General features: G+C 37.7%; 1 protein-coding gene across 1 annotated transcript in view; it reads left to right on the top strand.

The window, feature by feature from the left end:
- The first annotated feature begins 288 nt into the window (after positions 1–288).
- CNTN1 (contactin 1) overlaps positions 289–16,753 on the top strand; it is a 99,227-nt gene continuing 82,762 nt past the window's right edge. Inside the window, exon 1 of the mRNA XM_086462099.1 lies at positions 289–400. Within this exon, the coding sequence (XP_086318225.1) occupies positions 289–400 (112 nt within the window). The remainder of the gene's footprint in view (positions 401–16,753) is intronic.

Genomic DNA, 16,753 nt, shown 5'->3' with positions numbered 1-16,753 from the left:
GAGTCTAAAAGATGATGTTCATTATTAATGTTTACCATATTACTTACTATCACTGGAAAATCTGAGTACTCTTAAATGGTGTTCTCTCTGAAGAAAAGAGATCATTAATTTGATTCAGAAAATTTAATAATGCATTTATTATTCAAAAGACTCTATCCTATATTAACTCTTAAGTATTCAGTTTAGACAGGTAATATGGCAAGTTAAATGTGATATGAGATAAAGCCTAATGTCAGAATTATTCACTTCTTTTTCTTTCTCTCTAACCAGGTGTTTTTAGCTCTCTGAATGCTGGTGTTGCAAGGCACAATTCCTTTTGAGATAATCACTGAACAGAAGATAACCATGTGGCTCTTCATCTATCATCTTATTACACCCTGTTTCGTCTTTTCCCTGGCAGGTAAGATGGCCTCCCATGCTAATTCATTTAACTAGCTGTTTTCAGTTTTATGCATTTCAAGGTCAATTATGCTGTTTGTATGGCTTTAATTTATTTCTGCAGATACACTGAATTACTAAATATGAATAATGAAGCTGAATAAGGAAGCATGCTTACTACAATAGAAGCCATAATTCACAGCTTGAAAAATGGAGATCTGGAGCTCAAATTTGGTTTTTTGCCTATTCTAATTCAGTATACAGAATTATTTCTTCCTCTAGATTTTAAAAAATGTATCAACCATCTATTTGTAGACAGATGATCAGTGTGGTTAGAAGAGTGGAAATATGACCGCAAGAAATGACGCTAAACACAAAATTCTGTAATATAGAATTCATAAAATCCTGCCAGGACAATGTAGTGGTATTTTTCATACTACAGCGGGGAAATGCTGCATATACTGACTTTAATTTTAGATTACAAATGGTAAAACTTTTCATAAATAGAGGTGGGGCCATAAATATGAAAACATTCAGGAGTCATATTTCTGGCATCTGAAGTTACAGAGATATTTGCAACTGAAATTTTGGTTCAGTTCTAAGAGATGGAAGGAGCTCTTTGGAAAGTTAAAACTGAGGATTAAAATCTAGTTCCTACCATTTATTCTGAAAAACTTTGAGAGTTTCAAAGCCTGTTTCAGACATCCATGACAATTTAAATGAATGCTGTTTTTTAGTTGCTATGATTAATTGGATTGCCAGCATAAGCAGAGCTCTTGTCAGGAAATAAAACATTTTGCTTATGTATAGACTGCATGAACTGAGACCTGAGCATGTAAACCACGAAATAATTAAATTGTGCATATGCAAAATGTTGACTGAAGTTTGAGAAGTTCAAATATTATGTACTAATGATTCAGTTATTTTCAAGGTAAGCTTTAGATCCTGCCCTACTTTGAGGGGAAGGTCACTCATAAAGCTAGTTTTGCTGAATTTCATAAAACATTCTTGTGTTCTTTATGGAAATAATGAGTCCTTAATTGAAATGAGCTGTTCATAGTGTTGCGTAATCTGGCCCACCATTTCAGACATCACCGCCGTTTCATTACCATGAGACCGTATTGTTTGTATTGAGTCCATAAATCTGATTAATGCTATGATGTAAGTTTGTTGCCTTTAAGAAATTACTCCTAAGCTCACAGGAGTGCTTTTTCGTTTAGTGAGAACATTATTTTATTCTATGAAGGGTTTGAACTGAGTTCTTTACTCCATATCTGAGTTTTCTGGAGGATATACTGACACTTAATGAAAATAAAGACCTTTAAAATGTTGTGATCTCTTGCTTACGATGTATTCATTATGTGTTTCAAGGGCATTTTCTGTGGTGAGATATGAGGGTTGCTAGTGACACCAAGATTAAAAATTAAAATTCATCACTTTAATACTGGGCTTTTCCTAAAAAAAAAAAAAAAGAAAAGAGGCTATCAGCTGCCATCAATGTTACACATGTGATTTCCCTCTGGACATGGTGACATCAAATAAATCATCAGCTGCAGTAGCCAAGCAAGTGCTGCACATTGGTTGATAATGTTGAATCAGTCACGTGGAATAAATGTTCAGTTCATTTCTTGATGGGCAAGGCCAGATGATTAACGCTGTTACTTTTGTGTTATGCACGTTGCAGTTGGGCCCAGAAGCCAGAAATCTTGGCACCAGAATGCATCTCCTGGCAGGTGCCTTAGAATGACATAGGAAGATTTTGTGCTATGAGAGTCGCGAGTAGGTGACATAGGAAGAACAAAGATGACTGTGATGATATTGTGTGCAGTTTGAGTACACATTGATATATTCATAGCAATGTTTGTTTGATCTCTCACATGACTGTACGTGGCTGTGTTAGATTCCTGCAAGAATAGGAGCCATTGGTTTGGAGGGGTTTGAACAGGAGCAGGTTCTAATAGTGCTGTTACCAGTTCAAAGAAAGTTCCTCACTTCTGGTATGGAATAAATACTTGCTTGTATTTTTCGTCACAAGCCAAAGAGAAGATGTACCACCACCCAGAAGATATGGCACTGTCCTCCAATGTGGAAGATTCATAGTCTTATGCAATCAGAGGGAGTTTGTTTCCAGTGTGTTATTGCGAGGCTGAGTAGCACACACACTCTCTGCTCTTGGACCTGCTCTACTTTGCATAAATAATTAAATACCCATTGGAGTTGAGAGAAAGTCTGCTTCTGTCATCTAGAGTTTATGGCACCCAACTAGATTATATAAATCTGATGTTGCAGTCTTTGCTCTGCCCCAGCACTTGAATCTTGCTGGAGGGTTTTTCATTTCAAATGAGTGCTAGAGCTGCTGGCAGTTAGTCTTAGCAAATTTTCCTTTTCAATGTATTTCTTGGCAATGGAAATGTCATGGTATCCAGCAAATACGTAGCTGCAGTAACCAAGATGAAATATAAGGGGTTGCTTGGCAGGTTTACAGTATGGTTAAAAAGTGAAAGACAGATAGTGTAGAGAAAGAAAGAGCACAATTAGAGTGATCAGGTCAAGTTCTAGGAGATGTTCTTTCACACACGATACTATCAAAGGGAATGTTGGCAATGTCAACAGTAATGGAGAATGTGGGAATTTGGGACTGTTTTTGTATACAGCTCATGAGTTCTCATTTCAATAACAAGACACACTAAGCACCAGAGTGAAGAGACAAGTTAGCTGGGAGCAGATGTTGAAAGCAGAATATTTTGAAAGTTGCTTTAGAACTTTTTAACAAAGCATGGCATTTCTTTAGAAGTATGTGTGGCTCATCTTACCTCCTGTGGTGCTGGATCCACAGTTCTAGGTGGTTCTACCCTGCAAGTTGCCTTTGGACAAACCAATCAGTGACTCTGGAGCCACTAGTCAAGGTTTTTGCAACCCGTGGCTCCTGAACAGAGCTCTGGAGCCAGGAAACTGATAGCTTCCAGGACAATGACCTTGGAGATGTCTCACCATATGGCCTGTCCCAAGTTCAAAGATATCAGCCAAAAAAACCTGAAAGTATTCAGAATTCATGTGTTTGATTGAGCGTCAAGAACTTTGAGAGTTACCAGTTAGAAGTATTTTGGAAACAAGGAGCTAGAAAGCTGAAAACATGAAGCTACGCCAACTTGAGATGTTCAGAATTTGGCCTGAAAGCGTGACAGGTATTCTGACACTCTGTAAGCGAAGGGGTTTTACCTGTTTCCAAATTGATATTTTTCCTGCTGCAGGAAATTTGAAAAGATTTTTTTTCCAAAACTGAAATACGTATTTTTTAGAAAATTGGAGTTTGCCCTGACTTTTAGCCAGTTCTGTTTTGTAGTAAAGGCAGAAGTTGAGAATTGTTACAGTGACTGACCATTTCCCATCAGTGGGGAATATGCACTTACTTGACAGAAGGGAAGCAAATACTACACAGATCAGTGCATCGGAAGTTTAGGCATAGATCATCGTCTGCAATGAGACAGGAGCAATATTTATTTTCCAGGTAAATTAGTGCTTGAAATGTAGTCTTGCAGATATAAATTGATGAAAAAGCCGTAAGTAATTTGGTCTTTCACTTACTGATAGAACAGACAGTTATAGTGAGGGCTGCTTTTCAGAGTGCACTTTGAGCAGTGCAAGGCAAATGAGAGCAGCAAATCATTCCTCAGGGAACATTGTGATGATTGTCAGTCTGCTGCCAAAAAAGTTATTTCATGCCTATTACTGGTAATATTTGACTGTTCTCCTCTTTCCCCTGACATCTGAGCTCTCTCCAACATACTTCTAAGTTGCCTTTGACTCCCCAGTAAATTCATATCCTATTGCTAAGTCTGAATTTTAAACTTTTCTTTCCTCCAGAACATCCCATATAAATCATTAAACCAAAGTGTATCTTCATTTGGGATAATAACCTTGTTCCAAAACACACTTTAAGAGTCTTTTTCAGCAACAGGCTTGTTTCTTTTTTGTTTCTTCCTCCAAAAAGCGAATTAAAAGTAGTAAAGACCTCATATTTTGTTGTGCTTAATGAATACTTGATTACATTTGGCTATAAGAGGAATTATTAGCAAATAATGTTACTGTGTTCCTCTGATGTTTTATTTCTGATCAAATTGTTTTATGTTTTACCTTGGGATTTCACAGTGCAGTACCTGTGTTTGGATCAGATAAGGCCTCAAAACTCAGCTTGTTATTCTACTGACTATTTTGGCTTGTGTAAAATGAGGTAATAGTCCAGGGGTGAAAATGTCAAAGGCACTTCTGCTTTTTAGGGAACCTAATGCCTTATTTTCAAAAATCACTAGGACCCTGAGCTTCAGTGAAAGCTGGTAAAGAAAGAAAGCCAGTAAGACACGGGGCCTCTTGGTGCAGGGCAGCTATTTTGATGTGTACATGAGGATGCTATAAGACAGCATGCTGAATTTCTGAGTACGTTGCTGGTGTTTCACATGCATGTGGAAGGCTTGTGTGGGGAGATTGTGCAGAGTAACTGCTGCAGTTTACCTTCATCCCTGATTTGCTGACCACTGGCTTTCCCACAAGGTCAGCATGTTAGGCTCTTAAGTCACATTTGAAGTAACACTTACGTTTTTAAGGAAGAATCACCTAAATGATTTAAGTATCTAATGGACAAATGTGAGTGTATTTAAGAGTACTATAATGGATATTGGCTGGTATTCCTCTAAGAAGACAAGCAAACTGTACCCTGTCATTCTTAGGCATAAGTGGAGAAACTTGCTCTGCCAAGGGTTGGAGCTTTTCATACTTGAAACTTGCTGTAAATGCAAAATTACATAATTAACTACGCAGCTCTTCAAGGAGTTAACATATGAGATAGGAGTAATTCTCCTGCTCTTTTTGGTCCAGAAAAGTAGAGGCAGCCTGTCCAAAGACAATCTAACCCTTTCATATAATATGAAGTGGGACTGCTTGAGTGGTTACTTTTTCTGTTTGAGTGCTGACTGGTTCCTTGAAACTGATGTCCCTTTAGCGTCTTGCTGGCTCACTGCTGGTACTTCTTCTCCATCAGGATGACAGAATATTGTTTATAGACCACAAAATGCTACATCGTGAGTTTTGTGAAAGTGAACATGAGCATATTACTGCTTCAGCACATAAGCTTTTCATGAATGCCAAGTACAACTTTTCCCACTTGATCATAAGAGAAGTAAAAAAAATTCCAACGCCAAAACCTTAAATTATATATAGCTTGGATTTTCTCTGGATCGGTAGGTTCAAAAATACATGTTATGAACTGAAGACTAGAATCTACATTATTTAAAGCTTTTTAGTGGAACATATGGCATTATTCACAATTGCTGAAGAGAGATATATGTTTTCTTCTAAAATAGAAAGTGGATAAATATACTTAATACCTGTTTACCTTGTCTGTCATGTGTCTTCCTGGATCTTAGAAGACCATTTAATGCTACTGCAGAGTGACTGACGTTTGTAAATAAATAATCATAATGTGTTTTGTGATCATAATGCTCAGAAACTTGGAAGTGCGTTGTTTACGTTCTTGTGAACCTGGTAGAGATATTTTGGCTCATTCCAAGACCATCTTGTTTCTAAGCATGAGCTTCTTAGATACTAGTAGGCCCTCATTTCTGTAACATTGAGAACAGTATGAGATCTCCCTCTAAGTATCAAATGGTTTCTAGGCTTGCAACGCTGATACAGAACCTGATGACTTAGTGATAGTTAAGATAGTGAATGGGTCCATGTCTCTTCTGTTCAGCGTCCATTAGCATTCAAGGTTAATCTAGCCATGAGCTGTGTCAACAGATCTTTGTCTCTCTCATGTGAAAATATGTAACAGGATCCAACACTGTCGGGTAGATCAATACTGATGACAGTGATACCAAATGACTGTCTCAAGCAGCCACTTTTGGCAATTATAAATGCCAGGGAAATAGAGAGGTGTACAGGAGGCAGGGACAAAAAGAAGAGAAGGCTCATTAGAAAAATAAAGGTGCTAATTAAAATAATTTTATATCATTGCACAGTGGGAGTGACGGGATCTTTGCGTTTTCCACCTATTTTAGCTTCATTCTGACGCTGACCTATGGAAGACTTTTCACGATGATTTGCTATCAATATTCACATCACAATTTGTGGTGCTTTTAGAATCAAGTTGATTCTTATCCAGCAGAGGACTTGAACATGTGCTTAACATTGCACTTACACATAAACTTGTTGATTTGGATGAACTTACATGCTTAAATTTTGTGATGGATCAAGTTCCTGAAAGAATATGAGAGGCCTTTAGTGAACTTAAATAAGTACTTTCAAAGCTGTCTCATTATTATTTGCTTTAAGCAAACACTGTTACCATTTTGCCCTTCCTAAAGATGAAGTTAAAGATCCTAATATTTCCAGCAGAAGCTCTTGTAGCCATCCCTTACTAAAACTGTTACCATCTTTCATTAAAAATGTTTTCATTACAGTGGAATTATTAGGCATTTTTCCATCAAAAAATACTGCTAACCTTCTTACAATTATCTTCAAAATTACTGTTCGATGCAGACAATTTGATGGGAAAATTCATACAGTTTTGCCTTTTTTTTTAAAGCAAAATGGTAATTTGTTTGTTAAAGTATGCAGTCTGTGGGTCTTGAAGAGCATTCAAGTATCTGCCTTTATTTTTCAGCACTCCCTTATAGTATATGGAGGTTTGGTCTTCTGATCTTGGAGCTTTGGATTTTTTTACTGTGGAGTTGAATGCACATACAGACACATTTTCAGGATTAGGGCTTAAGATGAATCCACTGTAGTTTTTGAACATGAAGGTTTGTAGGCATGTAGAGCCCTGTATGTTTTACTGACAGCCCTTCGCTGTATTTCAACAATATCCATCATCATTTCCTCAGTTAGTTTCTTTTGCGTATGGTACCTACACACTAATGTTTTTCTGTTTGATGTGGAAGTGAGTTGCTCTTCCTGAGTAAAGCATTTTTTAAATGGTGATGTATCTGGGAGCCCTTCCAAAAGTCTGAGTGCCCTAAGTACTTGTTAAGGGAATACTTGCTCCATTTTGTTTAATCAGCTGTTTCCCTTATTAAGATTCAATTAATTCTCTATTTTTTGTGGTTTAATTTGAGGATTTGGTGAGACTAGCGACACTTTAGAACAAGTAAGGCAAATAAACAAATGGACATCCATTAGAAGTCTCATGCACATGAATCACAATATGTGAATGGTTTGAGTAAAGTGACTTGATCTTACATTTGACTTTCATTTAATCTACTTTCCCAATGAATTGCCACGTAACCATATAACCGCCATTTCTGCTGAATCACTTGAAATATGTAACTTTATAAAAGATGGTGTGGTAGAACTGTATATCAGCCATGAGAATTCTGTTCTGGAACTGAATGTGGGTCACTTTTTTACATTCCAGAAAAAAAAAGCATTAATAACTTCGTAAATAAGGAGAAAGTTAAAAGTTTATTTTCAGTCTTAAGTAAAGAACATTCCACAGCTCCTGCGTGAAATACAGATAACTACTCTATAAGCCAAGATAGGAAGATATATCTTGTAAAGATTACAGAAAATGAAGGTGTACTTGCAATCACTCTTAGTATATCGAACTAGAAGGTGAGAGTAAGTGTTAATTTACAACATTTTTGCTTATTCCCATATTAGCATGGAATGATGCACAAGTGTCCTAACATGGTTTAGTGAGCTGTCTTTGAGAGACATTTGAGCAAATCATTATAAAAGAGTAACAATAAAATTACAGTATACTATTCCCTTTGGGAATTTTCTTCTTTCTTCTACTTTTCTGTATTCAGATTAGATAAAGAATTGATTATGCAAAATGTGAGAATAAGTATGTTGAAAAGACAGGCAGCAGTCTGTGCAAATAATTTAATTAAATAGATTGGAGGAATTATCCATTTCAGGTTCCCTACAAAATAATATCTCAGAGCAGTTATAAAGTAACTCCCTATGTACTTGTGGCAACTGTCTATGAGCAGAAGAAAACATATATTTAAATTGCAGTGGTTGTTAACTGTTAACTGTGAAGGAGTGTGTAATTATTAGTAGTTGCATCTACCAGTAAACATAGTCATCTTTTTTTCCTTTTTCTGAATTTTCTGCCATGTGATACAGAAGTCCTGATTAAAATCATCAGCTGTTTTCCTTCTTTGTGCACTTTCCCTACCTTTGTGCACCTGTGTGATACATATCAACCTGATGGTTCCCAGTGCTGAGAGTAGCAACATAAGTCAGAGAAAATGTACTGCGCTGGGTTTGCTGTGCTGCAACTTGCTTCTTTAACCTGGTGACCTGGAAAACAATGCACCAGCAGCTAATTCTTACCTTGTCAGTGCCAATCCAGGAAATTCCTAACTCTTTGAAACTATCCCAATGTGGAACTGATTTAAAAAAAAAAAAAAAAAAAAAAAAAGATTGAACCTAGAAAGAGTAATTAAATATTGGTGGTGGTGGTGGTGGTGAGTCTGTTAAATAAGGTACTACAGCATGAGTAAGATGCCTTAATTCTGCTTCATAAATGGATTTAGGAAAGCCCCCTGGACTTTACAGTCCCATGAAGGCAGATACCCAAAGACACATTAGTTTTGCCCCCAGTAACTTCGTAGATTAAACCTATGCTTTGAGATTTATTATTTGTAGATCCAAATGTGGTTTCTGTGCTGGCAGTAAATAGTATATAGAGGTATTGCATCCAATAAAAATGTTCAGAAAGTTTGGAAAAGGAACTGATGAGTTATCTGTTATGGTAGAAATTGTGTTCCTATATATCTTGATAAAATCACTATTTCAATATATTTCTGCATAAGGTTCATGGAAAAAATGCGTATTTCTATGACATCCACTAGAAGATATTTGACTTTGGCTAAGAAGGAACAGGTACACTGTTATGTTTATGTGAGGATGTAAGGACAAAAGTATCTCTTCATGCTTGACTTTCTCCATGTTCTTTGGGTGTCTGAGCTCTGCAGAACAAGTAAGAAGCAGAAAGTGCAGTTGCACTTCAGGTGCTGCACTGGAGTGGAATAATAATTTCTTTAGGGCAAAGACTGTTTTCTTAGTACTGCCTGACCATGTGCTCCCTGACCTTCCACAGAGGTTTCTAGATGCTGCTGCAAAACAAGTAAAACCAAGTGTATAGTAATAGATCCTTCATCAGTTGTGAGAGTGTGGGCTGTGCCATCATTGTCCCCTCCCTCCTGAATCTTAACACTTGAAGAAATGGGATATAAATTGCCATTAGCATTGCTGTTGTTGCTAGTGGAGGTGCTACAGCTGCCTCTGAAAGTTCAGCTCCAGGAGGAGGCTTTGGTTCTGGGTTCAGTGCCAGGAACAGACTTTGGCCAGTGGGCTTGGCTGAGAGACTCCAGGTCATGTTGCACAGGTGCGGTTAGGTAAATCCAGGCTGTCTTATGGGAAGATTCACCGCGCTTTATTTTAACCATCTAAAGGTTGGATATGTGATAGAGGTTTCAGCTTTCTCTGTGGATGATGAAGAGAGAATGGGATATCTGAATCACTTGCTGGAAATGCTTGTCTGACCCATCTAAAGAAAGTCTATATGACCAGTTCGGACAAAATCCATAAGTTTTAAAGTTATGTGAGATAAATCCTACATGTCAAGAGTCTTACTTCAAATTTATTACAGTACACAAGAAAATAGACATAGTAGAAAGAAAGAAGAAAGAAGGGGTTACTATTCTTGTCATAACTTCATTTATTGAACTTTATCTCCTCTGTGTCATCTCATTAAGGTTTGAGATACTGGAATGCTGCAAACCCAGTTTATCTGTAAGAAAAGCCTTTAAAAGCATTTATGTTCCGTGATTTGCCACACATAAAACAATCCCTAAAAACATACACAAGATGTGCAAACTGTAGCTGAGAATGAGTAAGACAAACTAAACAATTAGGTTTTATTTAATTTTCTGTATTGGAAAAAATAAGCCCAAAACCTGCTGTTTTCACCTATGAACTAAAAAAAGTCACAATAGTTGTTAATAAAGTACATATTTGCAACTTCCCTTCCTGGTTGTGCTCACGCACACACAGCAGTTCCCATAATTATAAGCAGCTTTACTTCATGACATTACACTTAGTCTATGAGTAAAATCAATTTTCAAAATTAATTAGATGCATGTAAGGACTGAATTAACTGATAATAAAATAAGTTTACTGTTTTGAAAGTGGTTTGCATGACTGGTGTTGAAAGAAGCAAACTAACCCTGCTCTCTTGACGGAGGAATTTTTTGCTCAGCACTCTAACCCACTGAAATTGATGTTTTGAGTTCAGTATTTTATGTTGACTATGGTAGTAATGGGTTGGCATAGTTGCTTAATACTATGTAGAATGTAACTATTATATTTGTGTTTAAAGACTTCCATTGCACATGATGAGCGAGATGAGTGGATGTGTGCAAATACTCTTCCTACAATTTTTCATCATTGTTTCTTGCTAGTAAGAGGAAAGACTTAAGAGGCCAGTAAAGTACCAGAAGATGAAACTCAGATATAGTTGATATGAGAACTTTTAGTAAAATTAGAAAGTTCAATAAAAAGGTCCAAAAGTTGAAGAACTTTAGGTATTAAAATTTAGGTGTTAAAAAGAAAAATCTTCTAATTGTAAGCATGTTAGACGTTGGAATAGATTTACTAATATAAATTATGAAGTCTTACTTATTGGAGAGATTTTAAAATCAGTCAAAAAGACAGCTTTTCAGATGAGTCTATGTAGTAGATCTGGTAGGATATACTGAGATCAGGTAGGGAAAAATATCGGGTAATCCGTCACCCTTTTCTAGTGATGTTTAAGAGTAAAAAACCCAGCAGGTCATTTGCTGTATTTAGGAGGAATAAAATTCATGTATTTGGAAAAATCAAAAGTGAGAAAATGGAAGGCATGTTGCCCTTAATATTAGGAGTACATACATCTTGTGTTAGGTCTCAGACAGACTGAGACCTGGTCATGTAAAGTCTAGTGAATTAGAAATTTGACAAAAATGTGTTGTCACGATGGGGATAATGCCAAACCAAGAAAACACAGCTGGTAAGGAATTTTCTGAATGACTGATACAATCAGCCAGATATTAAAACACAGAATATTTGTTCAGAACAGGTTTTTTAACACATTGTTTAGCAGGACTGGGTGGGAAAGAAGTTGGGAGGAGAGAGGAAGCTGAGCTCTGTGTGCGTGTGCAGATGAGCCCTGCTTACCCTTTCCCGGATGGCAAGGATTTCTGTCACTTTTCCCCTAAGACTGTCCACGTTTCTGCTGAAAAGTCATACACTTATGATGATGTCTAGACTGGACAGTATTTTCACGGCACGTCATTTATACCACATGAAGTTTCCTTTTTTCTCTGTTTCAGTTCCTCTGGTTCCCTTGCCAGTTGTATTCCAGGCAGTTTTCTAGTTATGCCATCTCCTTTCCCTGAATATATCTATTTCTCTTCATCACATTAACGTCAAAGCAGCCCAAGATCACTTTGCTATTCCCACAAAATAGCCATGGACCTAGCACCTGCATCCTCCCTTTTTCACAGTGTCCCAAGGTTCATCCCTGAGATGCTCTTACCACGTATCTTCTCCACATCTCAGGCTCCTGGTCCTCAAATCCCAAACTGACCAAGCGACCATACTCTCCCCACCCCTACTCAGCCTTCTTCCTGTCTGGAGCAAGCCCATATAAAGGACAGATAGAGAGACCCTCTAGTATCATGAACTGAATAAATAATTTCCCTAAATGTGCTTTTAAATGAAGACCTGTAAGCTCAGCTGGAAGGTTGCATGGTTAATTTAGGGTATTTTAATGTACAATAACTGCATTTGGTTTTGATGAACCAGTCCCTTCTTTTCTTCCTACCAGTGTTATGGTGACTTACATCCAGGGCGCCTTTGCTCAAGTCATTCATCTTTCAAAAATCAAGTTGGAATTTGTCTGCTATGTTGTTAAATTCATGCTAAAGTTGTACCTGACACGAGTAATTTAGTGTCAGTGTAGTTAGAGAATTAAGAAATTTATATGGAAATATATTATGAAAATAAATACTTAACTAATGAAATACACTCTCTAACAACAGACAGACAGTGATTAGGCTTTTAGAAATTAGACAGAAGAAGTGGACCTATATGGTGGTTATATTGAAAAGTTTTGCATTACCTTTCTCTTTACAGATAAGCGTAATTTCCTTATCAAAGAGGAGAGGGGCATGAGAGGGAGATCCAGAAGCAGGGTGCATAGAAGCTGCAAGGGGCAAATGGTTAGGACATGGAGGGATGTGAAGTGAAGGGAGGACTGATACAAGGATGATTTGCTACTGATTTTTTTTCAATTGTTTTTATGACCTAAGTAATACAAAAGGAGTGTATATGGGCTAGAAAACCTCTTTGTCTCTATGTTCTAAGTTAGTGTATACCATGCAAATTAAGTAATTTGAAAGCTAGTTAAATTTTTAAAAATACATTTATGTGGAAAAGTTTTACATTTCCTGAATTAAATATATACGGAATTAGGATGCACTGAATAAGCCTTCTTACTGTGCCTTCCTTTTCCCTCATCTGATGCGGTTTCTTGAGATGACTTGAGACTAACTGCCTCAGGTGTTCTCTGATTGTTTTTTTCAGACATCCTGTTGGTATCTTTTCTGTGAATCTGTTGGATATTTTATATTATGATCTCTCACAGGCTTGTACAGGGACATAAAAGTGTACTAATATAATTTTGTAGCTAATCTGTAAGTAGTGGTAAGACTTTAAGATATATCTGTCTTACTCAGGCAGCGGTTCTTTCAGATGGTTCAGTTAATAAGACAACCTTTTTCCACTTAAAAGGTGGAAGCCTATACCCCTGCTCCTATTCCACCCTTTTCACTGGCACAGGTGAACAAATGCAGTCTGCTAAACTGGCAAAAAAACTTACCCAGAAAGCTAGATTGAATAGATTTCCATTCTCTTTAGTTTTAGCAGCTACCTAAGAAGTCAGACAAGCATGAGAGGTGTTGCAGGCATGCCTAGAGGGAAAATGACTGCCCAGCTGAAAAATGTCTCTTGGAGGAGGGATGACAGAGCCACCTTCCAGCAGCAGCAGTTCTTACACAGGATCCATGATTTCAACAGCTGTGTAGAGACTTTCTTGACCTTTGCAAAGGCCTCCTAATACCTTTTAGCACTGTTGAAAAGTCTGAATCTTGTTTGCAGAATTCACTGAAGAATGTCTCAAATAGTCAGAATTAGGTGGTAACTTTTGCTGCAATTTAAAATACAAATCACAAGAAATATACTCAGAAAATAGGGCAGTGAGTGTGTTTGAGAGGTCAGGTAGTCCATCCTCTTGTCTAAAGCAGGACCAGAAGAGATGACATGTGCTTTTCTTCTCATCCTCAGTTTATCTAATGCATCCATTTCCTTCTTCCTTTCCCTGCTTTTACTTCTCCCCTTTTTGTTATAGGCACAACTTCAATGAGCTGATCTTTTCCCTTGTACTCCTGGTCTGCCCTTCCTCACTCTCCAAACTTCATCACACAGGCATTAAAGTGTGAACATTTCTTGCTGATATTTTCACAAACAGTTTCTCTTCTCGTTTCTCCTACATGATGTTTCATATCGCTGGTCCACACTCAGCCTACGTCTGAGAATGAAAGGTTTAGTGCTTGCCACACCTGACATTCAGCCTCCGCATCTTTTTCTGCTCAGCCAGACGTCTGAAACCAGATTCATAATAGATTGACCAGAAGTGCCATTATAAAGCATATTCAATAGGTGTGAGAAACAGCCGTTCACTCAGTATAATTAATAGTGCTGGCAGCATTAAAAATACATGCCATGAAATGCCTAAGTGGTCCGTAACATCATTTGAGTCCTAAGGTGGAAAGTGTCAGCTGCATATGATATGGCTGTTTGCTGCTGGAGGCCGTTGTTATTCTGTATTCATATTTAAGAACTGCACAGGAAGTGCCATAAGGTTTGTGGCTCAGTCGTTCCAGGCTCTGAGCAAATACATGATTCTTGCTTTTTCAGTCTGAAATTACTTCTTGATTTAGCAATATGTAGATCTTTACATATTTTGTGCTTTAAAATATCAAAGAAAGCAGAGCATTTTTCCAAAGCTCTGCCTTTCTTTCTAGTTGCTCTTCTTTCCTTCTTTGAAAGACTTCTCATTACATGAATATGTTTTTAAAAATAAAGTAGCCTGACCATACAGCATAACAGTGCCTTCTGGACCTGCTGCTGTCCCCAAGGGAAACAGTGATTTTTCCCCCAGACTTGAACTGGAAAGGGAACTTGCTTTTTATATGTAACCAGGCTTCTGCTGATGCTGTGATCCAGTGTCTATGAATATGAAATTTAGGAACAATAAAAAAGATATCCGCAGAAGCATGTTTTATGTATATATTGTATTTTAACACTGACATAATTTACGTTCTTTACTTATATAGATAGATTCTTTCTTTTGGGTTTTCTGAAAATGATCTAAGTTAGTCTAAAATGTTTTATAACCAAAGGCAAGACTTTTAAGGGGATGAGTAAAAATTCATAATTTGATTTAAGGATATTAATCTGTTAAAATGCCAGTTTATCTCATAATTTGTGAAGATTTTTTAAACATAGTATTACAAGACATATAGAGGATTTTTATAGGAAGTACAGATACTATTGCAAAATGTTTGGATTTTTTCATCCTTAACTGTTACTTTTGGAAATTTTTAAGCTAAAATGATTCAGCCATCTCTGAAGATCTTATTAGGAAAACTGTTTATTTTGTATTACAAGATTTCTCGCAGTCATTTTCCAGACCTCTGGCATCTCTAGAATTTAGAGCAAGGCTCTGAACTTGAATGGAAAGTGAACCTGGTAGCAGTCATACACCACTTTGCTTTTCTCATGAGTTTGCTTACAGGTGTCCATACTGCTCAGTCTCAGTAGAGACCTGTGAGAATTCTGTGAGAATTAGACAGCTGCATTGTCTAAAAATTTTACCTGTATAGAGCATGCACCGTCTCCTTACAGTGCCATTCTGCACCTAGAATGCACATTTGCCATTTTGACAGAAAAAAACAGTTACATCCTGGATTTACAGAGCAGAATTTTCCCAGAGCGTTCCACCTTTGCTCCTAGTCTTGCTTTTACGACCCCAAAGAGCAGTCTTGTACGCTTGGGTGAGATAAAGGAGAAGGGAATGGAGCAGGGGCAGGCAGAGCCTGCAGCCTGTATGACAGCATCAGCAAATGGAGGATAAAGATTTAAAAAAATCTCAAAACCTGTTTGACATTAATTCACCTTTAAGTGCTTGACTTTACAAACTTAAATTGTTTTCAATGTTGGACTTTTTAAAAAATTTTATTTTGGAGGGGAAAAAGTTAACATATACATATACATGACTTTGAAAGGAAAGACAGAAGTATGTTCTGGAAACCATGTAATTCTCAGTTTTGATCTCCAACATAAGGGTTTTTTGTCTGGTGCAATGAAGATTTTTTTCTAACCATTGAAGCCGATTAGGTTATAATACAAGAAACACCTAATGGTTGGTAGTTGTTTTGGATCTGGACTTGTTAAATGAGAATTTGTTGGCCTCTGGGGAATAAGTTGGTCTCACAGAATCACAGAACCACAAAATATTAGGGGTTGGAAAGGACCTTGAAAGATCATCTAGTCCAATCCGCTGCCAGAGCAGGACCACCTAGAGTAGGTCACACAGGAATGCGTTCAGGCGGGTTTTGAATGTCTCCAGAGAAGGAGAGACCACAACCTCTCTGGGCAGCCTGTTCTAGTGCTCTGCCAGCATCACAGTGAAAAAGTTTTTCCTTATGTTAATGTGGAACCTCCTGTGCTCCAGCTTACACCCGTTGCCCCCTGTCCTGTCATTGGCCATCACCGAGAACAGCCCGGCTCCATCCTCCTGATGCTCGCCCTTTACAGATTTATAAACATTGATGAAGTCACCCCTCAGTCTCCTCTTCTCCAAGCCAAAGAAACTCAGCCTGTCCAGGTCTCTCTGAGTGGCAGCACAGCCTTCTGGTGTGTCAGCCACTCCTCCCATTCTTGTGTCATCAGCAAGCTTGCTGACAGTGCACCCTGTTCCCTCATCCAGGTCATTGATGAATATATTGACTAGTACTGGTCCCAGTACCGACCCCTGAGGGACTCCACTAGATACAGGCCTCCAACTAGACTCTGTCTCACTGCATTCCTGGAGGTCATATCTTCAGTTCATAATTATCTCCATCACATTTGGCATAAACTGTGACAAATGATTAATGATGTCAGCAGAGTAGGCAGGAATGTAGTTTTACAGGAACATACTTTGAGTTACTTTAGTTCTCAGAAGGCAGAATTGAAACAGAAGTCAGTGAAGGAAGGCCAGCACTTC

This window comes from Leptosomus discolor, chromosome 1 (assembly GCF_034619465.1).
Source record: "Leptosomus discolor isolate bLepDis1 chromosome 1, bLepDis1.hap2, whole genome shotgun sequence".
NCBI lineage: Eukaryota > Metazoa > Chordata > Aves > Leptosomiformes > Leptosomidae > Leptosomus > Leptosomus discolor.
Note: the sequence above shows the minus strand (reverse complement) of the source record. Positions and strands in the feature narration are given on the sequence as shown.